The sequence below is a fragment of the Vipera berus genome, assembly GCF_964194415.1.
Source record: "Vipera berus genome assembly, chromosome: 6".
In the NCBI taxonomy this organism is placed as follows: domain Eukaryota; kingdom Metazoa; phylum Chordata; class Lepidosauria; order Squamata; family Viperidae; genus Vipera; species Vipera berus.
The window spans coordinates 32,374,543-32,399,426 of NC_138208.1; the positions used below are offsets into that span (position 1 = coordinate 32,374,543).

Sequence of the window (24,884 nt, forward strand, 5' to 3'; positions counted from 1 at the left end):
CGGAAGGAGGGGGGTTGCGGAGCGCTAGTTCTAACACCATGGAGGTTGAGTGTGGGACGCCTATCCTGTTTCTGCCTCAGCCCCGAGAACAAGAGCGGAAACTGCAGCAGGAGAAGCTCTCCGGGGTGGTGAAGAGCGTTCATCGGCGCCTGCGCAAGAAATACCGGGAAGGTAATAAGGTTCGGGTCTTAATTCGCCCCGCAGAGAAGTGGGTCTTCACCGCGGGATGAGTAAGAACGGAGACCAGGGCCGGGTTCGCCCTCTTGCCGTGGCTCCATATCGCTTTGGAAGGGATTTGGGCCTGGGCACCGCCCCCCGCTTTCTTCTTTCAGTCCTGGGACCGAAGCCTAGGCAAAGGAGGAGGAGGAGGACGACGATGGGCCCTCAGCCTATGCGGGGGAGGAAGGGGCTGCGCCTCCTCCCGTGTAAATGTGGAAAACGGTAAAAGAAAAAATCTATTACCTTTGAAGGCAGGGACGACGTTATAGTTGAGAAATTTCCGGAAAACCAATCATTAGATCGGTCAGAATTTATCAAAGAAAAGGGCTTCACATTTCAAAGTTAGGTGATTTTCGGTCTATGAAGTGCCTTACTCTAAAGCACACATTTCCTTTTTTTGTAAAGAGTGGCATTAACCTCAATTGGTGAACTTTTAAAAAAAGAACTACCTGGCTAATTTTAGTAGGAGGTTCTTTTATAGGTTGCAAAATCAGAGTGCTGGTACTCTTTCTGAAAAGAAGCAGTGATGCAAAGGTCTGGAAAGAGATTTGTTCGGAATATAAAAACTTGATTCAAGAGCATGTATATAAGATTATTAGGTTTAAACATAGGGGTTCAGATTTCATTGTGACAATCCTCTGGTTTATTTTAGCTGTCAGTAGGATTGAGAGTGTAACACCTATCCTGTAAAAGTGTGACCAAGATTTGTTTCAAAAACAGCCATTTATCCCAGAATTTTATGGAATTTATGTTTATCTCAGAGTATTTCAGGCTGGGTACATGGAATAATAGTGATTTAACTGTCAAATTAAGATAATCTTGAAAGCAAAACAAGAATATTGTAATGTCTACTCTTTCTTTGAACAGATACTATAAAAATGAAGTTTCTCATAGTTTCTAAAGCATTCTTTAACAAAACTGTTCACCATGACAGTAAAATGGCCAGGTATCTCTTCAGCTTTGAACCTTCAAAAAGTAACTAGAAATATTTAAGGGCAAAAAAGATAAAAAGATGAGGGACACTAGTACTGTGTAGGACCAGATCTTTGTTGTCCTATACAATTTTGTTCCCATACTGTTTGTTCCCATCTTTCTTTTAAGCATTAAGCCATTGAAAGGCATTAATAGCAAGAGGGCATATCTACTTTGTAGATGTATTCCATTTTGGGGGGGAAAAAGACTCTATTTGTAATCTCAAGGCTGAAGTGCATTTCCATTTCGTGGGACAGCCCTTGGAAACACTCTGCAAATTGCCATTGGCTCAGAATGTGATACATTAAGTGGGGAGGAACTTCAATAATTGCACTGGTTAGCACTTGCTTTCTGAGCCCAATTTAAGGTAAGTATTAGAACAATCTGTGGTTTCTGCCACAAGTTCTAGGGTTTATATTATGGATTAATTGTCATGGAATGAGGCTGGCCTTAATGTTTAGGAGCCAATTTAAAACCACTTATTCAAGTTTTGAGGAATTTTTATATTGATATTTTAAATAGCTTTAATTAATTGCCTTGTTTTAATTGTAAATGCTTAGAGCCACTAGGGTTGCCAACAAGTACATGATTACATCAAATATCACTTACATTTTTAAGATACCTTCAGAAACAACCTTGTGGTTTTAGTCTTAATTTATTGTCTCGTGTCATTGTCTTATATTCTTTTTGCTTCTTAGTTGTATGTTTTAAAAGAGAAAGGATAATATTGGGGTGGACATGATTTGTACTTGTGAATAATTTATTATAGTAGTTGTAAATCTGCTGAGTTGATTACTATTGTTCATAGTTACTCAAAGCCACACCTCATTTGATTCAGTAGCCATAATCCAAAATGAGTTTACAATTAGATCATTGAACTATCTATGTACATATAGAATATATTTAAGCTTAAATTATATGTAAACATTTAGCAACAAAAGTTTGTATACATATATCTGCTCTACACAGAAATATATATTGTTTTTACTTTGCTAAAATATGAGTATTAAACATGCAGTAGTTTTGTTAGCAAAGCAGACCTTTAAGGAATTATTATATGACTTCAATCTTGATTCCATTTTAACAATTCTGCTAATAGTTCATTATATAGGGGAAGTATTAACCCTAATAGGAATCCTAGTTCTGGAATTTCAAACTAAAATAAGATGCTGTTTGTTTTTCTTTCCCATGTTAGGAGCAGAAATCTAAATTTTAAAGATGGCTTTTGATTACTAGTTGAACTAAAGTATTCAGCACTTATTTTTATTTGATGGATTAAATGATGGCTGTAAATATAAGCAGAGTTGGTCAAGATTTAATAAATCTTAGGGTGGTGTAAGTATTACCAATTATGTTTTCCTTTGAATAACTGGAAATTCACTAAAGGGAGTGCTTAAAGCCTCCTTGTATCCACTGGCCAGAGTCTCTCTCCCCTCCCCCCCCAATCTTCCTTTCCCCATTGATAATCTGTAACAGCTGACTGTCAGCGTATATGGAGAAGCAAGGCTCAGGCAGTGTGGGTTCTGGCCAACTGATTTGCTACATGGATCTGTAGTGGTGAATAGGCTCTGGCCAGCTGAGTGCTGGTATACTTGAGATTTCTGACAGCCTGCTTGGCACTTCAGCCTTTCCTCCCTATATTCATTAATGGTTAGTTTGCCAGAACAGAGCCTGCTTGCCACCTCAGCATCTGCCTTAAATGGTAATTATATATTTAATTTTGTATTATATGCTTTGGTGAAAAATTTACATACAGAATTATTTATTCATTAAAACATGAACTTGATGAAAACATAGATGTTTATTTAATTTGATGCTTTTTGAACATTTTCAGAAAGTTTGACAAACATTGGGTGCTATAAATTATGTATACTGTTAAATGCAATATTTAATTCCTTAAATTAGCAATAATTACTACTTCAAGTAAGTATAAAGCATTTCCTTAGAATTAGTTCCTCATATACATTAGAGGAGTCTTCTGTGAACATTTAGGGTTTCCTAGCAATTGGTGTTCATGGGAAAAGCTTGCCATTTCTATCCAGCAATTCTGCAATTTTGTAAATTCTGGATATACTTTTTTTAGTGTCACTTCTTTGGAAATAAGAAGTTATACAATTTCATAGAATATTTTTCTTACAGATATTTTGCTGTAAAGTCAACCCAGTTATAGTCTGCTATACGCCTCTCTGATATTTATTATTGACCCTGAGATTCTAATGCAGGGCTACCATATGAGGGCTGTAAAAATTGTGCTTTTGTCTGTATATTTGTTGTCATCTAGCAGTCACCTGGACTTTCTGCAGCTCAGATCTGGCAGCCCTATGCTAATGCAAAATAACTTAAACCAAAAAGAGAAGTTCTCTCATCTTGTTTTTTGACAATACTCTACAAGGTGGAGGCAGAACTGAAAATGGAACATTTCAGTTCATTATATAGTTCCATAACTCATTAATGACCTGATCTTTTTAAGCAAGAGGAGGTGAATATAGCTTCTTAACTGCAGATTGCAGACATATCTGTCTTCTATCGAATGTATTAGGTCATTAATCAACTGAAATACTTTTTTTCCAATCATAACTATGAAGATGTTGAAGGAATGCACTCCATTTATGGCCTTTGAAAAGTAATAGTCAAAAGAAATTCTTGTGCCCTGGTCATCTCCTATATCAGACATGTCAAATTCAAGGCCCGTGGGCCGGATCCTGTGGGGGCTGCGGCATCCCCCATTGCTGTATGGGCTGGGTGGTCAGTAAGTGTGTCGATCCGGGGATTGTCTGTCCTGGCGATGGCTCAGGCTCTTATCTCGTCATTGATTTGGGCTTTTGGAGGGGCGATGATTGGAGCTGTCTATCTTCACGCGGCTGGAGGCCCTGGTAGGTGGTTTTGAGGATGGAGAGGCTGCCTGGTCTGCACAGGTGGGACTGAGGGTTCCCCTCATCAGGAGTTGGTTGCTGCCTCGCCGATCATCATGATCCTAGCGTATGGGGAACAGGAAGGTTGCTCTCCACTTCTCATCTCTAGCTCCTCGAATCTTTCCACCAACTTCTCCACTGGCTGACTGACTACAAGTTATGGACAGGTACTTCCACTCACCCGAATCCTCAGCGATTTTGTGGTTTTCCACCAATCTGGGGAATGTGATATGCAGGAATCCCCTCTTCGAAGTTCAATCTCATCCACCTTTGAAGCACTTTGTTGTAGCAAGGCCATCTCGAGGTGTCTGAAGTCTCTACTAGGTAAGGTCCACTCCGACGACCAGATTAGCTGTCCTCAGGGCTTGGGCTTTGCTCCCAACTGAGAGGCCTGGAAAAGCTTCTTCTCTGCCAGGGTGCTGGTGTCAGGCGCTCTTTCTTTCTCCATGCTGAAATCTTCCCCGAATCTTTGTCTATCCCTCAATTCTAGGGATAGTGACTGGGGCCCGGGACCCCAAGATAGTTAGGTAAAAGTTGAGAGTTTTTGGCTTAATGTCATGGTTCCGACAGATGAAACTCTTCAAAAGAACTTTGAGGCATTGTTTACCTTAAAGGATCTTTTATTTGAATAGCATAATATCGGCACAACATAATCAAAGCCCAAAACTGAATTCCCCTCCCCTGGGCATGTAGTATCAAAGCACAATTCCCTCCTCCAATTAACAGTCATAAATCACATTCCCCAATTATCTTGAAGTGCTGGCTTCCTCTCTGTTGTGATTCAGCGTCAGCCTGTGATACCAGCAGCTGAGTCTGATGATTCTGAAGAGGAGGAGGAGGGGTTTGGAGAGCCTTTGGTGTCAGAGGGAGGCTCTGATGCACTGCAGGACTCTCAGCCTGGCTCTTTCCGTCATGTTCCTCATCAGACTCAGCTGTGTGAGCATGAGGTATTGGACGTAGGTGATTCACAGCTGGATCTATTCAGATATGCTAGGAGCAGGAGGCAATCCAGCAGAGTAGAATAGAGAAAGGCCATGAGGCAACTCGGTGAGAGTAGGAGAAGGCAATGAGAAGCCACGCCTTGGGACTGCTGATAAAAGGGGAAGGTGTGGGAGATGCTGGTTGCTGAAGGCAACCGTTTGAAGATCTTCTGCTAGAGTCCTGGTCTGTTATTCCTGTTTAACTCTTGTTTGAACTTTTGATTTCTTTGTAAATAAATTTGGTTGGGTTTTTCCAGCCTGTTGACTATAAAAAGGGGTTGTCCCTGACATTCAAACAGGGCCGGTCATAGGCTGGAACAAAACACTCTCCAGCTCTCCAGCCGGCCAATTCTTTATCAGCTCTGGGCTCAATAACCTTGATTCTCACGCTAGGTTTAGTGTTGTTATGTCTAGCTTGACTCATTCACATCCTCCCCTCCCAGCATCATCTAACTCTAAAAGCAAAAGGAAAAAAAATGGTTACATTTCCATCTGTTGTCAATGCAAAAACATCCAATGTACAGGAGAGAGGCTGAAGTAGAAAAAATTACTTGAAGTGAGTCCTTGGTGAGAAAATGTGCTCACTTGGAAGTTCTTAGTCAAAGGAAACATCACTGGGGAAAAGGAGAGTATGAAACTGACAGCAAGGTTTTAAAAGGGGTGGGTTATTGTTACAGAGCCTTTGTTGCTCTGTAACTTTTCTGCATAACTTTTCTGCATAAATGCTGCTGGCCTGAGAACAGAGTAGTGGAGGCAGTCTTGACCGAGTTCGCCTGGGTCACATACTTGGTACAGGACTAGCATATACCAGAAGGAAGGGGAGTAGGGATTGCATTTATCTGATAGAATTCTCTCATCTTTCTGAGGTTTGGAGCTCTACTTCCCATCTTTCCTGTCAAAGGCAGTTATTGAAATGATCTTGGAAAAATTTAGTACAGTTTTTCTCCAAATTTTCATATCAACATTAAAGTTGACAACTAGTTTAGCTGTGTCATGACATCCATGGATTAAAGGGTAAAGGGAATAGGTGTCGGAATCCATTTATATTCCATTTCTAAACCACTATCTGTGCAATCCTAAATCTCATCCCTTACTGGATTCTGCCATTCCCAAGGAGGAGAAGAGAAGATGTTAATTGGCCATCCCTATCCATTAGATGCAAGGTTGTTTATTCAGCCTGCCTGGGGGCCATCATCAAAGACCAGGGAAAGAACCTTTGAACTGAGAAGAACAAAGAAAGAGTGGGGGGGATTCTGGTTTGTATCTCCGATTTAGAATTTGAAGGGGAGGAAGCAAATGTTGTAAATGCATGAAGTTTCTCTTTTCCCATGAAGGGCTTTGACACATGAAACTTAACTGATCCGGGACTGACCAAATGGACTGAGGGGAGGGGTTTTTACTCGGGGACACTTTAAAAATATCAATCTGCGACACAGTTTCCAGATCCTGTCTAGATTATCCACTGTCAATCGTGTTTTAGTAAAAGTTCCTGCTTGGACAATCCTGTCTCCAAGAGTTCTTTCCTAAGATGTGGATTGGGGTGGGTCCTGACATTAGACAGGATCTGCATTAAGAGTCAACCTGGAAGGAAAAACCTTACCGGGGGACTCTGCAAAAAATACAATGTCTAACGATGAAGCAAGGGAGGAGGAAAGCGCCATGGAAAGGGAGTTTTCCCCCCGAACGAAACCCCACAAGCATCATATTCCTCCGGGGAAGAGGTGGAGACGCATGACCGCAAACCGTGGTGCTCCATGGGCGTTGGAAGGAAAAGTGAGTGCGAAAAGGCCTCGAGGAAAGTGATCCTGAGGCGGGGCGGCCACCAACCTGAATGGAGGCAAGAGATGGAGAGCTCCCTGCACATCAGTGAAGAGGAGTGGAACCTAGAGAAAGCTATTGACCTGATGAAGAAAACCCTTAGCTCATTAAGAGAGGAGAAAGCTGAATACCGCAGCCGCAGCAGCGCCTGGGGCCGCAACTGGAGAGAAAGGGGATCCAGAACCTGCAACACCGGGGCCGTCCGCTGGACCAGGAGCTGCCACCTCAGTAGTTACCCCCCCAGAATCACAGACGGGGGTCAGGATGAGGGGCAATACCGCCCGCTGTGCAGACGATACGTTCGAAGACTATCGCCCCTGGAAGCAAAATTCAGGGGAGAGCCACCATGTTTGTGGTTTTTCCTAATCCAAGTCCTCAGCTATATGGAAGAATATGGACGGGACATCTCCAGTGACAAAGCCCGCATCCATATCGTGCAATCCGCCTTGGACCAGCTGCAGACTGGGTGGTGAACCTGCATGACTCCAACGCCCCAGAACTCAATGGCTTCAACTGATTCATGTCATCCTTGAGGCGGTTTGAGGACCCTTTCGCTGATCATAAGGCCCGGGAGAGAATCAAAACAGTGAGGCAGGGCAGACGGGCGGTGGCTGAAAATACCCAAGAATTCCGAGCCATTGCCAACAAGCTGAACTGGCCGGAAGACATCCTCCTTAGCCATTTCAAAGATGGGCTAAACTACGACCTGTATGACACTTGCCTGCCTCGAGGAGACCCACACCATCTCGACGACTGGTATGTCCTTGCAGAGGAGGCAGAGACAGACCTACTAAAGAGGTACCGCCAGAGAAAAACATGGGGCCGCCCACCGCCCGAGTAAACACGCGAGCCGGCGAAACCACTGGCTCACCATGTCCTGGCAAAGGAGGCAGAGATAGATCTTACTAAAAAGGGACCGCAGGGGTCGCCTGCTGCCTGAGCAAACGTGAGGGGGGAAAACCGTCCACGGCTAAGAAACCAACAGGCTGTTTCAAATGCGGGAGAGAGGGCCACCATGCTGCAGAATGCCACTCAAAAGCCCCTCAGCGTAAATCAGAGGCATCACCCTCCAGGAGACCATGGAAGTCCCAAAGCAACCCAAAAGAACCCTCCATGAGGGGGACAGGCTGTAGAGTCCACAACCCCTGCCAAGGACAAGGATTGGATTCCGGCTTACACCACAGGGGCAGTGGACACCTTGGAAGACAGCTTGGAGGGAGAACCATTGGTAAGTGGATCCATTCCACCCATCCTTAAGACAGTGACTATATTAGCTTCCTCTATGCCTGAAGCCGTCAAAGTAAAAGCCCTAATAGACTCTGGCTGCACCCGCTGCCTCATCAGCCCGACGCTGGTGGGGAATTTGGGCATCCCAGTGAGGAGACTAAAACAACCAGTCTCCTTTGGCCAGTTAGATGGGTCAATAGCAGGGGGGGTCCCAGCTACCCTAGCCACTTTACCAATTCACCTGTCCCTGGGGACTCATGAGGAAGACATAACGTTTGTAGTGGCCTCAGGCATGGAATGCCCAATGATTTTAGGACTGGAATGGCTGAAGAAATGGAACCCCGGGATAAATTGGAGGCCAGCAGAACTCAACTTCCCAGAGGGGGAGCATAGCCCCCCCAACCTGAAGATAGAAGTCAGCATCAGTGGGGGAAAAGAAGGGGTTACCAGAAATACCGGAGGAATACAGGGACCTTGCTGACGTTTTCAGTGAGGAACGGGCAGATGAGCTTTCCCCCCACTGCCCCACAGACTGTGCTATAGAATTCAAACCCAGGGCAAAACTCCTGAAGCCCAGAATGTATGCCATAAGCCCAAAGGAAACGGCGGAGATGGAAAGATTCATAAAGAAAAACTTAGAGGATTTATTGAGCCTGCCAAACCCAAAGTGGCCGCCCCGGTCCTGTTCAGGGAGAAGAAGGACGGCTCTCTTCGCTTATGTGTCAATTACCGAAATATAAACACAATTAATGAATGTAATCTGTATCTCCTACCACAAATGAAGGATATGCTATCCCACCTATCGAAAGGAAGGATTTTTACCAAACTAGACCTGAGAGAAGCATACTACTGCATTAGGATTAAGGAAGGGGATGAATGGAAGATTGCCCAATGGGTTGCTACCAGTTCAAAGTACTGCCATTTGGACTACAAGGGCCCCCCACAGTTTTTATGCAATTAATTAATGAAGTGCTAAGGGAGCACCTATATAAAGGGATCCTGGTTTACCCTGATGACATCCTTATCTTCACTGAGGCCAAAGAGGAACATATTAACCTAGTCAGAGCAGTTCTGAAAAAGTTGCGGGCCGCCCACTTATATGCTAAACTATCGAAATGTGAATTCCAAGAATAGACTACCTGGGGTATCGCATATCCCCAGAGGGCATCGAAATGGACCCTGAGAAAGTCAGGGCAGTATTAGAATGGGCACCCTCCCACACACACACACAGAAGCAATTGCAAAGTTTCCTAGGGTTTGCAAACTTCTACCGCCAATTCATCCCTTCATTTGCCCAAATTGCCCTGCCGCTCACAAACTTGTTGAAAACGAGGGGGGAGTCCCCAGTGAAACCCAGCCAGCCTCTGAAGTGGACAATGGAATGTCAAGCAGCATTTGAGAGGCTAAAGAGACTTTTTTCTGCCAAACCTGTACTGAGATACCCAGATCCCGATAAACCTTTTGTAATACAGGCAGACGTTAGTGATATAGCGGTGGGAGCCGTATTGTTACAGGAAAATGATGAGGGGGCATTGCAACCATGTGCATATACATCCAGAAAACTCACGGAAACAGAAGAAGGTTGGCCCATATGGGAAAAGGAGGCTTATTCTATAAGATGGGCATTAATTACATGGTGCCAGTTCCTAGAATGAAATAAAATCCCCTTCCAGGTCTGGACAGACCACAAAAACCTGGAAGCATTAAAAACACCCAGGAAAACTCATTCCTAAACAAGCCCGCTGGTCCCAACATTTTCACCAATTCAATTTCACTCTCAAACACTTAACGGGGGGAGAATTTCCTGGCAGATGCATTATCTCGCATGCCCCAATATAACAGCACACGGACCACTGACTCTAAACCACTTGTGCCTGAACAACAACTGGCAGCACCAGTCACCACCAGGGCTCAAATAAAAATGAAGCCGAAGGTGGATAGCCAAACTGGAATAGAATTCCGAAAGTCTTTGGAAAGTGATGAATGGTTCCAGAAAAATAGACATGTGTGCACAATTAAAGATGGACTACCCTGGGTGGGTGAGAAGTTATACATACCTGCCACGCAGAGGATCAATTTCATGCAACTGTGCCATAATACAAAATCAGCAGGACATTTTGGGTTTGTAAAAACCTTACACTTAACTAAAAGGCAACTTTGGTGGCCATTTTTTGTGGCCATCCATGAAAAAGGACATAGAACGCTATGTGGGCAGCTGCCAAGTTTGTGTGACAGGTAAGAGGCTGCAAGAGAAATCGCCAGGACTGTTACAACCAGTGGTGAACCCCTCAGCCCCATGGAAAGAAATAGCCATGGATTTTATAGTGGAATTACCAGAAAGCAAGGGTAACACTGTAGTCTGGACAATCACAGACATATTTTCCAAACAGGTGCACTTCATCCCTTGCCAAAAGATCCCCACCGCAAAAGCCTTAGCAAAAGTTTTCGTGCAGCATATTTACAGATTGCATGGGGCACCACAACGCATCATATCTGATGCGGGGGTGCATTTTACGTTGGCATTTTGAAAAGAATTTTTATCCCTTTTAGGAACCACCCAAGGACTGACATCTAGTCATCATCCTGAATTGAATGGTCAATGTGAAAAATCTAACTCAGTACTTGAGCAATATTTAAGATGCTTTATTAATTTCCAGCAAACAAATTGGATGGACCTACTGCCTTTCGCAGAAGTGGCATATAATAATGCAGTCCACTCCAGCACAGTTTACACTCCTTTTCAAGTAGCTACCGGTCAAAGTTTCAACCCCATGCCAGAACTAATCCCAAACGAACCGGTAATTGCCAAAGTGAAGGAATGGATTGCTCAATTACAAAACATCTGACCAATCATTAGGAAAGCTTTAGACAAAGCTACACAAGCATACAAGACACAGGCGGACAAAAAAAGAGTCAATCACAAACCATTCAGGGTGGGAGAGATGGTATATTTATCCACAAAATACCTTAAATCACTACAACCCTGTAAAAAACTCGGAGCAAAATATATTGGACCTTTTCCAATTAAAAGAATCATAAACCCAGTAACAGTTGAATTAGGACTACCCAAAAATCTTAGGCAGATACACCCAATTTTTTACTGCAGTTTCCTAAAAAGAGAACAACAGTCACCCCTACGAATAACCACCACCACCACCACCACCTCCCATCATGGTGGAAGGAGAACAACACTTTGAGGTGAAGGAAATCCTGGATTCTAGGAAGCACCATGGAACAATTCAATATCTAGTAGCTTGGAAACACCTCCCCTCCTCAGAAAATGAGTGGGTCAATAAACACCATATTAGAGCACCAAGGTTGCTTAAGAAGTTTCATACAGAATATCCTAACAAACCAGGCTAACATTTATATTTTATTTCCTCTACAGATGGACCTATCTTTCTTTAAAAGTATCAATCTGCGACACAGTTTCCAGATGCTGTCTAGATTATCCACTGTCAATCATGTTTTAGTAAAAGTTCGTGCTTGGACAATCCTGTCTCCAAGAGTTCTTCTTTCCTAAGATGTGGATTGGGGTGGGTCCTGACAATAGGATTAGATTAGAAGTAAGTGGTTAATTCATTGCATGAAAAGATCATTACTGTTACAATTTGACCTGTCCAAGGACCAATTAAGATGGTTTACCCTTAGAGACAGATGGAATCTGAGGACTTAACATTCTCAGATAACATGGTAGTTCACAGCACTGGAGTTTTTTTTTTATCCCATTTACATCCCGCCCTTCTCCAAAGACTCAGGGCGGCTTACAATCTAAGAAGCACAAATCAAAGTGCTTAGCAATAGCCTTCATTCTATGTATATGCCTGCTTATTAGGGCTTTCGCCCCCCCCCCAAGTGGCATTTTTACAAAGTCAGCTTATTGCCCCCAACAATCTGGGTCCTCATTTTACCTTCCTTGGAAGGATGGAAGGCTGAGTCAACCTTGAGCCTGGTGGGACTCGAACCTGCACTAATTGCAGGCAGCTGGTGTTACTTAAGGAGGCATTAGCCCACTGCTCCACCAAGGCTTACAGTGATACAGTAAGTAGAGGATGGGTATTGTCCTATTTTTCCTGAGTTCCTCTCCAATTACATACAGTCTAGAGTGCTCTTTTGGTTCTGAGGAACTGTGTGCAGTAAAGCAAAAATCATTAGATTGGTAGAACAAAGCTTGTAATAACTATGCCTAAGCACAAGCCAGAATACCTTAGTCTTTTAAGTTGCAGTGTTAGCAACAGAAAATGATTATTTCTTGCCGTCATTACATCTTCAGAAAAGAACCCAGCAAAACTTTTTTGAGTGGTAGGTTGCTGTTCAAAGTTAGTCCTGAGGCAAATGCAGCGTGTCATTTAGCAGTCTATTGTAATAAATGTTGAAGATAAAGTCATCCATATATGCTCTAAATTGGCCCACATAATTGCTGCTCATAAATTTATGTGATCACTAATTAATTTGTTACTGTGGCCAGATTGTTATTAGGGAGGATAGGCAAGCTACTTTTTCTCTAACAATTTGCCCAGTATGACTGTTAAGATCTAGCAGGGACAGTCTAACACGGCTGTGTTTCTTAAAACTGTCAAAAACAAGAGTGACAATCATTGATTTCTCTTTGGGTTCATTGTGCTTAGTGACAACCTCACAAGTTTTTTTGTTTTTTGTTTCTTCAGGATTTCCATAAAGCCACTTGGGTGTGGTAGTTCAGATATTTGATATCAGTATGCTTATCTCCTCTTTCCATTTTAATCAGGGGAGATTGTGCAGGTACATAACAGCTGTCTGAAGACCAAGAAAGTGGGTACAGCTTGGAAACTGAAGCTGAATTCATACAAAACACTATGAATAGGTAGTTATGAGGCCTGGGAATTAAGCTGCTTTTACAGCTTTTGCAGTACCAGGCCTAATTTAAGTTATTAACTTTCATCTATAATCAGAGGCCCCCAACCTTTTGAGCACCAGGGACCGCTTCCACAGAGGGTGTTTTTTCATTGACCTTGGGTGGGTATGGTTTCATCCACTGCCTAGGTCCCACACATATGCGGATGGGGCTTTGTGCACTTGTACGGCCTGATTCTTGGCAGGCAGTGGGTTGGGGATTGGGGACCCCTGCTCTAAATGTTTGAGGAATAAAAAAAAATGCTCTCCCAATATCACCCAACTCCTGCATTAAGATCAAGTAGAGAAGCCCAGTTTGTTTTTTCACTAAAGGGTTCAATTCACAGTGTGATGATAAAAGACCTTCAAGGTGGCAATTCCCAACTATGAAACTTGTTCCTATGTCTCCACACTGTTCTCTTAATCAATAGCTGAAGACATACCTATTCAGTAGTTTGTTTGTACTGAACAATTGCTTCAGCTTCTTAGATTTTTTTAATGAACTTTAATTTTCATGCTTAACTTTTTAAAGAATGTTTTGTTTAATATTTTTTATTCTTTTGACTGCTGCATGGACCTCACTGGGGAAATAGAGAAAAATCTAAATAATACTTTCTTTCAAATAGACACCCTGTGTGTATGTATGTGTGTGTGTGATGATTCTCTCACACAGAGAGACACACACTGTTCAGTGGAACCAGTTACTTGGTGATGTTCCTCATTTGTTAAGTCAGCCAATTTTGATTGGTTGCAGGTGAAGACCAAATTGAGCTGTGATAAGTCTGCCATGTCAAGTTATTTCTGAACACCTTGAAATGACAAGCTCCTGATCACTGGCCTGAGCAATAGTACCTTAACTGAGATTTTGCACCATTGTTATACAATCTTCAGTGTCAATTGTGCCACTGTGATGAGAAGTTTCAAGAAATGGTGGTCGGAGTAATTGTGTTAATAATTGGGTAGTGCAGTTTTGCCTGTTAAGACAGCAAATCAAGTAAATGTTTTTGATTAGGGAATTACAAATCTTTTACCAAGCATGGGAAGGAAACTGAAGGAATTACTTCTATTTTTTAAAATTCTTCACTTCAGAAATCATGGCACAAAATGTTTCAGACATGAATACCATCACAGGGAATGTACTTTTTAGAACTGATGTCCTAATGGATATATTCATATCCTCAAGTAAGCCTGCGAAGGGGTAGGACTGTCTGGATCAGTTTTTTTGTAAGCTCACATTACACACTGGGTTTTGTTAAGTAGAAAATATATAGGAATATACTATAGCCTAATCTTTGTCATGATTTCTTTCACAGTGAAGTTTCATATTATGTGTGTTTTTGTTTAGTGGGTGACTTTGATAAAATATGGCGTGAACATTGTGAGGATGAAGAAACTCTTTCTGAATATGCTGAGGCAATGAAAAACCTGGCAGATAATCACTGGACTAAAACTTGTGAAGGAGAAGGTCGCATTGAGTGGTGCTGCAGGTAAATCTTTATATGGTCTAATGAAAGAAAATGCTGTAGAATATTAAAAATGTTTCTCACAGCTTTATGGAAGATAGTGGGAATACTATACATTTCCAGTTTTGAAGGATGTGTTTTGCAGTCTGAGCATATGGTAAATGTGCTTGAAGAGCTCCAACTATCCACTTATACTCTTAATCTATGCCTATCTTGATTATTTCTAATCATGCTGCAAGGGATGGCTAATGGTTATCAGTGTCTAAAAGACAAAAATCTATCTGTAGTGAAGTAGAAATTTGTGAGATAATCTTGAGAAAAGCTTCATTGGACCTAAACGTTATTAACAACTATCAACCGTGAATTTTCTGTTTTTAGCCTAAGTATAGCAACTAAATGATGATAATCCAGTTCCAGGTATTCTTGAATAAAATGTTATCTTTACCAGAAGTGAATTGTAAAAACTTGATGCCCACTACCAGTTTTTTTAATTACATTGTCCCAATTCTTGGCTTTTGGTTGTACTTGCTTGAGAGTTGAAATTCTAAATATGTGGAGAGTTTCAGACTGCCTACTCCCGATCAAAACTCTATAATATGTATTAGGCTTAGGTTCTGCACAAAACAAAACTTAATATAAAGATCTCTAATCAGAGAAAGATTGGGTTATGTGATGAGAGCCAGTTTTATATAGTGGTTAAATCACTCAGCTAAAAAGAGGGAGGCTGAGTTCTAGTCTTGCCTTAGCCACAAAAGCCAGCTGGGTGACCTTGGGGCAGTCTTAGCCCAAATCACCCCCAAAGTTGTTGTAGAGAAAATAGGAGGAGGAAGGTGTGTTGTATATATTCACCACCTTAAGTTACTATAAAAATAAAAAGGGATCCAAATAATTAAACAATGTTGATTTTTTGTAACCTTTTGGCAGCTTTAAGTACCAATGACTATAATATCCTATTTACCCAGTTTTGTGGATTAGGACTGAAAGTCATGAGGATTCAGTTTTATTTGCAAATCTGGTTTCAAAAGTAATTTGGAGCTTGTGCATTACCCTGTGGCACTGAATCTATAATGGCCCTCAGAATCCCATACAGTATTTTCCTTCATGCTTTCTAATATATAAAGCCATTAGCCATTGGCATAGACACAGGAGTTCTGTACAGGTAGTTCTCAATTTACAACCACAATTGGGACCAGAACATCTGTTGCTAAGCAAGGTAGTTAAATAAGTTACGCCCAGTTTAATGATCTTTTTTGGCACAGTTGTTAAGCAAATAACCACAGTTGTTAAGTGACTCATGCAGCCTTTAAGGAAATCTGCCTTCCAGAATAGAATGGAATGGGAATAGGAATAAATAAGAATAAGAATTAAACCTTGGAGGTCTTCTAGTCCAGCCTCCTATTCAAGAAGGAGAACCTATACCATCTCAGACAAGTGACTGTCTAGTCTCTTTTTAAAAGCCTCCAATGATGAACCACCCACGATTTCTGAAGGCAAGCTGTTCCACAGGTTAATTGTCCTCACTATTAGGAAGTTTCTCCTTCATTCCAGGTTGCTTCTCTCTTTGGTCAGTTTCCAACCATTGTTTCTTGTCCTACCCCCCGGTGCTTTGGAGAATAGTTTGATGCCCTCTTCTTTGTGGCAGCCCCTCAAATACTGGAACTCTGCTCACATGTCACCTGTTCCGACTTTGTCAGAAGCTGGCTGGGAAGGTTGCAAATGGTGATCATATGACCCCAGGATGCTGCAATCATTGTAAATACATGCTGGTTGCCAGGTACCTGAACTGTGATCATTTGACTATGGGAATGCTGCGACAGTTGTAAGTGCAAGGCCCTGTCGTAAGTCACTTTTTTCAGTGCCAAAGTAATTTTGATCGCTAAACATATGGTTGTAAGATGAGGACTACCTGTAGTCTTTACTTGGAATGATATTAAAGAGTTCATTTCAGAACTGACAATTTAATCATTGTTTTTAATTCCTAGATAACTTAAGAAATATACTTTCTAGAAAAAGTAATTCGCTACAGAAGATGCATAGGGAAGAAAATAATGAAGGATAAAGTGAAAAAAGGGGAAATGGTGAGGTCCATGCAATTCTACAGTACTGCATGAACTGAAAGAATTGTGCAATACTGAACAGTTTCTGTGGTTATTTTAGCATTTAGCTTAAATCCAATTGTTAATTTTATATGCATTTTGATGTATAATTAGTTCAAATTACACTATCATAATATGCAATAATTACAGTGTTTTAAATCATGAGTGTAATAGAATACCACAGGAACATGTTTTGTTTTGTTTTTTAAATCTATCTGCCTTTCTGCCTTAAGTGTGTCCCGGGAATATTTTCAAAATGGTGGAAAACGGAAAGCACTGGAAAAAGATGAGAAAAGAGCAGCTCTTGCTACTAAAAGCATTCAAGCTACCAGCATTCATCCAAGTTCAAAAATGGAAATTTCTACTGATAATTTAAGCCATAGTTCTATAATGGATGAGTAAGTGTCTAATTGTGATGTGATTATGAATAGGAAGATAATTTTTGTAATATTCTTTCAATTTATTAATTTAGATAAGACTTCTGAGCACTGCTGTGCTTAATGCATTAGTTAACTGTGCCATCTAGATTTCCTGTTTAAAACCAGTGTGATTTAAATGTTTAGCTTTGGTTGGTTTATATCTTCTTATAAAGCATACACAATACACTTACACAACCAGTGACTCTTTATTAGGAATAGCTTTTATGGCTCTCTAACAAGAATAAAAATATTACCATTGTCAAACTAAAGTTTTCAGGGTTCATTGGGAAAAGCATGACAATTAACCCTCTTTCATATAGTATGGCTACAATGCATTGTATAGAATTAAAATATTCTGAAGTAAGTAGCCAATTTAGATGAAAAATATAGAATAGGCTTTTTTGTTAGAATTTATTGTATAATCCCTATATAATCATAATGTGTATATATACAGCTAGGCAAATAGCTTCTTATATTAGAACTTGAAAAAACAGATTTGTTACGTATATACAGTGAGGGGAAAAATTATTTTATCCCCTGCTGATTTTGTACATTTGCCCACTGACAAAGAAATCATCACTCTAAAATTTTAATGGTAGGTTTATATTAACAGTGAGAGACAGAATAACAACAAAAAAATCCAGAAAAATGCATTTCAGAAAAGTTATAAATTGATTTGCATTTTAATGAGTGAAATAAGTATTTGACCCCTTCGCAAAACATGACTTGGTACTTGGTGGCAAAACCCTTGGTGGCAATCACAGAGGTCAGATGTTTCTTGTAGTTGGCCACCAGGTTTGCACACATCTCAGGAGGCATTTTGTCTCACTCCTCTTTGCAGATCCTCTCCAAGTCATTAAGGTTTCAAGGCTGATGTTTGGCAGCTCAAACCTTCAGCTCCCTTCACAGATTCTCTATGGGATTAAGGTCTGGAGACTGGCTAGGCCACTCCAGGATCTTAATGTGCTTCTTCTTGAGCCACTCCTTTATTGCCTTGGCCATGTGTTTTGGGTCATTGCCATGCTGGAATACCTATCCAGACCCATTTTCAATGTCCTGGCTGAGGGAAGGAGGTTCTCACCCAAGATTTGACGGTACATGGCCCTGTCCATCGTCCCTTTGATGCGGTGAAGTTGTCCTCTCCCCTTAGCAGAAACACCCCCCCCCCCAAAGCATAATGTTTCCACCTCCATGTTTGATGGTGGGGATGGTGTTCTTGGGGTAATAGGCAGCAGTCCTCCTCCAAACACAGTGATTTGAGTTGATGCCAAAGAGCTCGATTTTGGTCTCTTCTGACCACAACACTTTCACCCAGTTCTCCTCTGAATTATTCAGATGTTCATTGGCAAACTTCAGACGGGCCTGTATATGTGCTTTCTTGAGCAGGGGGACCTTGCGGGTGCTGCAGGATTTCAGTCCTTCACGGTGAAGTATGTTACTAATTGTTTTCTTGGTGACTATGGTCCCAGCTGCCTTGAGATCATTGAAAAGATCCTCCCATGTAATTCTGGGCTGATTCCTCACCATTCTTATGACCACTGAAAGTCCACGAGGTGAGATCTTGCATGGAACCTCAGACCGAGGGAGATTGACAGTTATTTTGTGTTTCTTCCATTTGCGAATAATCAAACCAACCGTTGTCACTTCTCACCAACCTGCTTAGCGATAATCTTGTAGCCCATTCCAGGTCTACAATCTTGTCCCTGACATCCTTGGACAGCTTTTTGGTCTTGGCCATGGTGGAGAGTTTGGAATTTAACTGATTGATAGCTTCTGTGTCTTTTATAAAGGGAGTGCTCCTAATCTCAGCTCATTACCTGTATAAGACACCTGGGAGCCAGAGGTCTTGCTGATTGATAGGGGATCAAATACTTCACTTATTAAAATGCAAATCAATTTATAACTTGTTTGAAATGCGTTTTTCTTGATTTTTGTTGTTGTTATTCTGTCACTCATTGTCAAAATAAACCTACCATTAAAATTATAGACTGATCATTTCTTTGTCAGTGGGCAAATGTACAAAATCAGCAGGGGATCAAATAATTTTTCCCCTCACTGTAGTTGCTAAATCTTGAATGTTCCATATCTCTCAAAATTTGACATGTTTAATCTGTTGTTTAAATAAAAACCTAGTTCAAACATTACCTCATTGATTACCTGAAAGATTAAAAAGAAAACTATTTCTATGCAAATCTCACTAATTCTGAAACTGCAACATATTTACTATTTTAAATAGAATTTCCATGATTAAGATTCAGAGACATTTCAGGTTTTTTTTCTTCTACCTAGATTGTTACATCCTTCAGGAAAAATAAGATTACTTGATGTTGGCAGCTGTTTTAATCCATTTTTGAAGTTTGAACAGTTTCTAACTGTTGGTATTGATATTGTCCCAGCTGTTGAGGTATGAAATATTAACGCAAATCATAAAATGTATTACTTATACAATGGTTGCTAATTTTACAATTCCCTTTTGATTAACATCTGCTAGTATAGTTTTGAGGTTGAAAGTGAATATGTTAATAAATAGTTAAGCTCAAGGTATGGACAGATGACTGAAAACTTCAGCTTTACTGTGTATATCTAAAGCCATTGCTTAGGTTATAGTATGGTTAAAGCTTGAGTACTCAGTGATGTGCCACATAGTTGTATTTCACTACTGGAATTTGTAATATTTCCTGTATTATTTTCAATGTCATAGTTCATTGTTCTCATGCTTCACAAAACAGCATATATTTTGGAGGGAGAGTCAAGGTATCATAATAAAGCAGTCTTCTTACAAAACAAGACCTCCTGCTTTCCTTTTTTCCTCCCCCTGCCCCCAAATCTCTGCTTTGTAGAAACTTCAGATTTTGAGAATATAGTGGGCCTAAAGGAGAAATTCTGTACAAAAAAATAATAAAAAATATTCATAAGTACATATTTTATTACATATTCCCTTTTCATATAGGCAAAAACACACCTACATTACCTGAAACCAATGCCTGCCTAACTTAAAAAAGTTATACTCAGATAAAAATGTAATTAATTGATCAATGAAAAATTTTATTGCTGATTTTAAGAATTATTTAACTGAGTTATCTTATTTACTTGTATTCCAAGTATATCATTGCATCTATATTTCCTCCCCCAGAGTGTCTACAAATGTGACTTTTTAAACCTTCAGATTCATCAGCCTCTTCAACTTGCACAGGATGCCATTGATGCTTTTTTGAAACAGTTGAAGAATCCTATTGATTCCCTGCCTGGAGAACTATTTCATGTTGTGGTCTTTTCCCTCCTCCTTTCTTATTTCCCTTCACCCTATCAGCGGTGGATATGTTGTAAAAAGGCCCATGAACTACTTGTATTAAATGGATTGCTCCTTATTATCACTCCTGACTCTTCCCATCAGAATCGGCATGCTATGATGATGAAAAGCTGGAAAATTGCTATAGAATCTTTAGGGTTTAAACGTTTCAAATACTCAAAATTTTCTCATATGCATTTGATGGCCTTTAGGAAAATCTCACTCAAAACAACAGGTGACTTGGTGAGCAGGAACTACCCAGGGATGCTATACATTCCACAGGATTTTAACACTGTGGAAGAGGAGGAATTTTCTAATAATTCCTGCTATATCCGATCAGATGTTGAAGATGAACAACTGGCTTTTAGCTTCATGGAGCTTCCAGATGCTCCTTATGATTCGGACTCCGGAGAAAGCCAGGCTAGCTCTATACCCTTCTATGAACTAGAAGACCCTATATTGCTTCTAAGTTAATGTAACAATTAAAATCTGCTTCAGAGTCCAAATTCTCTTTCCTGTAAAACTAATTTTGCAAAATTGACATCTGCTCTGCACATGAAGCATTTACAAAAAGGAAATGCTAAAGATTTTGAAAACTATTGCTATTTTTTGTACTTATAAATTTTAAAATGTATTCTTGTATTGAAAAATTAACGTGCTTTATGAAGTATGACTCATAACATATCATGAACAGGGTTTACTTAGTAATATTCTAGAAAGATACCATTCCCTTCCAGTGCTGTGAACTGTGATTATGCATACTATGCTGATGTGCCCTGGTTTGATACTTTTAATGCTTTTGATTGAGATTCATGATAGCATTTTTGAGGTTTGCACAAAATAGATGATATTCACTGTTAATTGTCTAAGAAATATGTTTAGAAAGCTTTGTTACCCTTGAACAAAGGTTTTGCTTGAGTTAATGTTGATCTGGCGAGTGAAAACAACTGCAAAATCACTTCACTTAAGTTGTATTTGCAACTGGAGTACTTTCACAAAATACAGATCCTGTTAATTGTGCAATTCAGTGAATACTATATAATATACATAAGCATAAACAGGTTTCTTTTAGTTAACTCACAACTTGTGTATTTGTGCCATTGTTTCAATTTCACTGCTTTATCAAGTTTTCTCAAATTAATATGTTTATCCTAAACATATATAAACATTTTAGGGAATGGGAGAAAATAGAAGATTGTTGCTTAATTCTCTAGATGTCAGGTTAGATAGCTAATCTGCATATGAAGACATTAAGTTAAAAAATTAAGATTATTTTCATTCATTCTAGTTAAAAATGAACGATAAAACATTTTAAGAACAACCCCAGCATTTCCATTCTTAGCTGTCCCAGAAATTTACAAATATCTAAAAATTATTTCCTGATTTAATGATTAAATAATTTATGTTTTATTTATTTTATTATATTTATATACCACCCTTTCCCGAAGGACTCAGGGCGGTTTACAGGGTGATTAAAACAAAAAATACAAAAGTTAAAAACAGATTGAATGAGGATGTAACCAATATATTTTGAAATAGACAAAAGATAAATCTAAAAAACAAAATAGTTTTACAGTTTCAGAAATGATAGTATTAATATTAACCATTCATTTCAAGAAGTTCACTGCTTAGTTTCTTTGAAAGTATTTATGAAAGGTATTTTTAAAACATTACAATGCTTTTACTACTAAATTTTTTGTACAAAAGTTTCACAACTGACTTTTAGTTTTGCTTTTTACCTTGTGTGTTCAGTAATTCATGGAATAAACCTTATCTAAATGCATTCACTGGTGACACCTGAACTAAATAAAAGACCACAATTTTTAGCTCCAAAATCAGATTGGCAAACCATTTACTCCACAGATAAAGTAAAATGGGGTGTGAATGAGCTATATATGTAAAAACGGTGCTAGAAAGTTTGCAGCCAACATGAAGCAGCTTTTTTAAGTTGCATAACTATATGTTAGCCAGGCAAAAGTTTCCTACTTCTAATTAAAAATTCCTTTTAACTAGAATTTAAAAGCTTGCTCCTTTTATATTGTTGGACTAGTTTAAAAATCTGTTAGTTTTACCCTCTTCCCATAATATTGTTTCCTGTTTATGTATCCAGACTATGCATGATGCACTGTTTAATTAGCAAAAAGTTCTCAAAACTCCATAGTACAATGCATTTATGCTGTTTGTATATATGTGGTAATGTTGTTTTCCAACTCATTCTGATGCCTAATCCAGTTCAAGATATATGTAGATGAAATAGTTTCAAATTTGAAGGGTAGATATTGGCCAGTAATACCTGATGACTTTGTGAAAAATATTTTCTATTTCTTGAATGTTAGTGGATATGGTTTAAACTACTTGCTATATTTTACTCGATATATTTTCACTGGATGTACAAATTTCAAGACAGCTATGTAGATCTGGCAGACATTCCAAGAAAGGGGTTCTTGAAAACAACAAGAGGTTAACCTAGGACTAACAAGGAAGATATCCTTTTCAAGTATACAACAAAATGTCTCATTTTTTTATGTTCTCAGAGCACATCAGAAGAAAACATCAGTTTTCTGAATAGTGTTGATGTATACTATTTCATTCAATTTGCCTTTAATGATCAAGAAAGCAAAATGCCATTGTTACATTACATAGAGAATTTTAGAATATAAAATAATATTTTATAACAAAGCCATAATAATGCTTGGTTATATTTATACACAAGGGACGCGGTGGCTCAGTGGGTTAGGACACTGAGCTTGTCGATCAGAAGGTCGGCAGTTTGGCGGGTCGAATCCCGAGTGCCGCGTAACAGAGTGAGCGCCTGTTACTCGTCCCAGCTTCTGCCAACCTAGCAGTTCGAAAGCACGTAAAAATGCAAGTAGAAAAATAGGGACCACTCCGGTGGGAAGGTAACAGCGTTCCGTGCGCCTTTGGCGTCTAGTCATGCCGGCCACATGACCACGGAGACGTCCTCGGACAAGCGCTGGCTCTTCGGCTTTGAAACGGAGATGAGCACCGGCCCCTAGAGTCGGAAACGACTAGCACGCATGTGCGGGGGAACCTTTACCTTTATATTTATACACAATCTTGTGAGCAACTGCTTATACAGATCAGTATTAATATAATCAATCAAATATTACCTTCAGTGGAAGACAGTTAACATTCTGTGGCTTGCTTTGTTGGTTGTACCCTGGTTTTTGATTTTTAAATATGTTTACAAACTAGTGTAATGTTGGCATCTAGCTAATAGTAGCTTATTCAACAACTGAAATTAAACTGGCTTGTTACACTATGTTGTACCTCCTTGGAAACGTGATTAACCTTCAGTTCTTTAGGATTTTCATATTTCTATGTTTAGAAAATATTAATATCAAGCATCAATTGCAATTCATTCAATCTGGTATATTTGCTCTTCATTAAAATGTTGAACTCTTATGTACTTCCAGCATCTATGAATAAGTCTGCCTTCTGTCATTAGACTAGTTTTTACTCCTTTTGTTTAAATAGTTAATACATTTTCAAGGCGAGAAATGACACTGATGTTTAAACAATTTATAAAGTGGTACATAGTCAAGGCTATGGTCTTCCCAGTTGCAATGTATGGCAGTGAAAGCTGGACCATAAGAAAGGCTGAGCGCCAAAGAATTGAAGCCTTTGAACTATGGTGCTGGAGAAGACTCCTGCGAGTCCCTTGGACTGCAAGGCGATCAAACCGGTCAGTCCTAGAGGAGATCAACCCTGACTGCTCTTTAGAAGGCCAGATCCTGAAGCTAAAACTCAAATACTTTGGCCACCTAATGAGAAGGAAGGACTCACTGGAGAAGAGCCTAATGCTGGGAAAGATTGAGGGCAAGAGAAGAAGGGGACGACAGAGAATGAGGAGGCTGGATGGAGTCACTGAAGCAGTAGGCGTGAGCTTAAATGGACTCCAGAAGATGGTAGAGGACAGGAAGGCCTGGAGGAACATTGTCCATAGGGTCGCGATGGGTCGGACACGACTTCGCAACTAACAACAACAACACAATGAAAAAAATATTTGTTCAATGCAGCAGTCTTATTTCTTATTTTATTTTTTCTTAGTTATTTGGTTACTCACCACCAAATTAGTACCTGGCTGACTGGCCGTATTCAGCATGTGGTCCTCAATGGAACTGCATCTACATGGAGGGAAGTTTGTAGTGGGGTGCCCCAGGGCTCTGTTCTGGGCTCATTGCTCTTCAACATCTTCATTAATGATTTGGATGAGGGGAGAGATGGAGAACTCATCAAATTTGCAGACGACACTAAGCTGGCAGGAATAGCCAACTCTCCAGAAGATAGCCTTAAGATACAGAAGGATCTTGACAGACTTGAACATTGGACATTATCTAATAAAATGAAATTCAATGGTGAAAATAGTAAGGTTCTACATTTATTTATTTATTTATTTATTTATTTATTTATTTATTTATTTATTTATTTATTTATTTATTTGATTGATTTATATACCGCCCTTCTCCTGAAGGACTCAGGGCGGTGTACAGGGCAATAAAAATAAGAATACAGGTTACAAGATTTAAAGTTAAATGATTCTGCCCAATGTTGTAGGTTAGTTAAAATAATGTTAAAACCCAAACCCATCAGGCC

The 24,884-nt window shown here is 39.9% G+C and overlaps 1 protein-coding gene across 3 annotated transcripts; it reads left to right on the forward strand.

Annotated features, from left to right (window-relative positions):
- On the forward strand, positions 1-23,547 carry SAMTOR (S-adenosylmethionine sensor upstream of mTORC1). 3 transcript variants are annotated; one of them, XM_081331614.1, is made up of 6 exons: positions 55-171; positions 11,517-11,694; positions 14,346-14,487; positions 16,793-16,957; positions 19,268-19,382; positions 20,112-23,547. In XM_081331614.1, coding segments are annotated over exons 2-6 (1,053 nt in total). In that variant the 5' UTR covers positions 55-171; positions 11,517-11,693; the 3' UTR covers positions 20,742-23,547. The 3 variants fall into 3 exon arrangements, with proteins under 3 accessions (XP_081187739.1, XP_081187740.1, XP_081187741.1); XM_081331615.1 differs by lacking the exon at positions 55-171 and adding an exon at positions 8,094-8,129; XM_081331613.1 differs by lacking the exon at positions 11,517-11,694 and having other exon boundaries at positions 1-171.
- Positions 23,548-24,884: the final 1,337 nt, after the last annotated feature.

Bases quoted from the DNA above. Each gene is read 5' to 3' on its own strand.
- SAMTOR (XM_081331613.1), top strand. From the start codon at position 39: ATGGAGGTTGAGTGTGGGACGCCTATCCTGTTTCTGCCTCAGCCCCGA. The intron at 16,958-19,267 runs GTAAGTGTCTAA...TCTTCTACCTAG, and splicing joins CATAGTTCTATAATGGATGA to ATTGTTACATCCTTCAGGAA. The intron at 19,383-20,111 runs GTATGAAATATT...TTCCTCCCCCAG, and splicing joins ATATTGTCCCAGCTGTTGAG to AGTGTCTACAAATGTGACTT.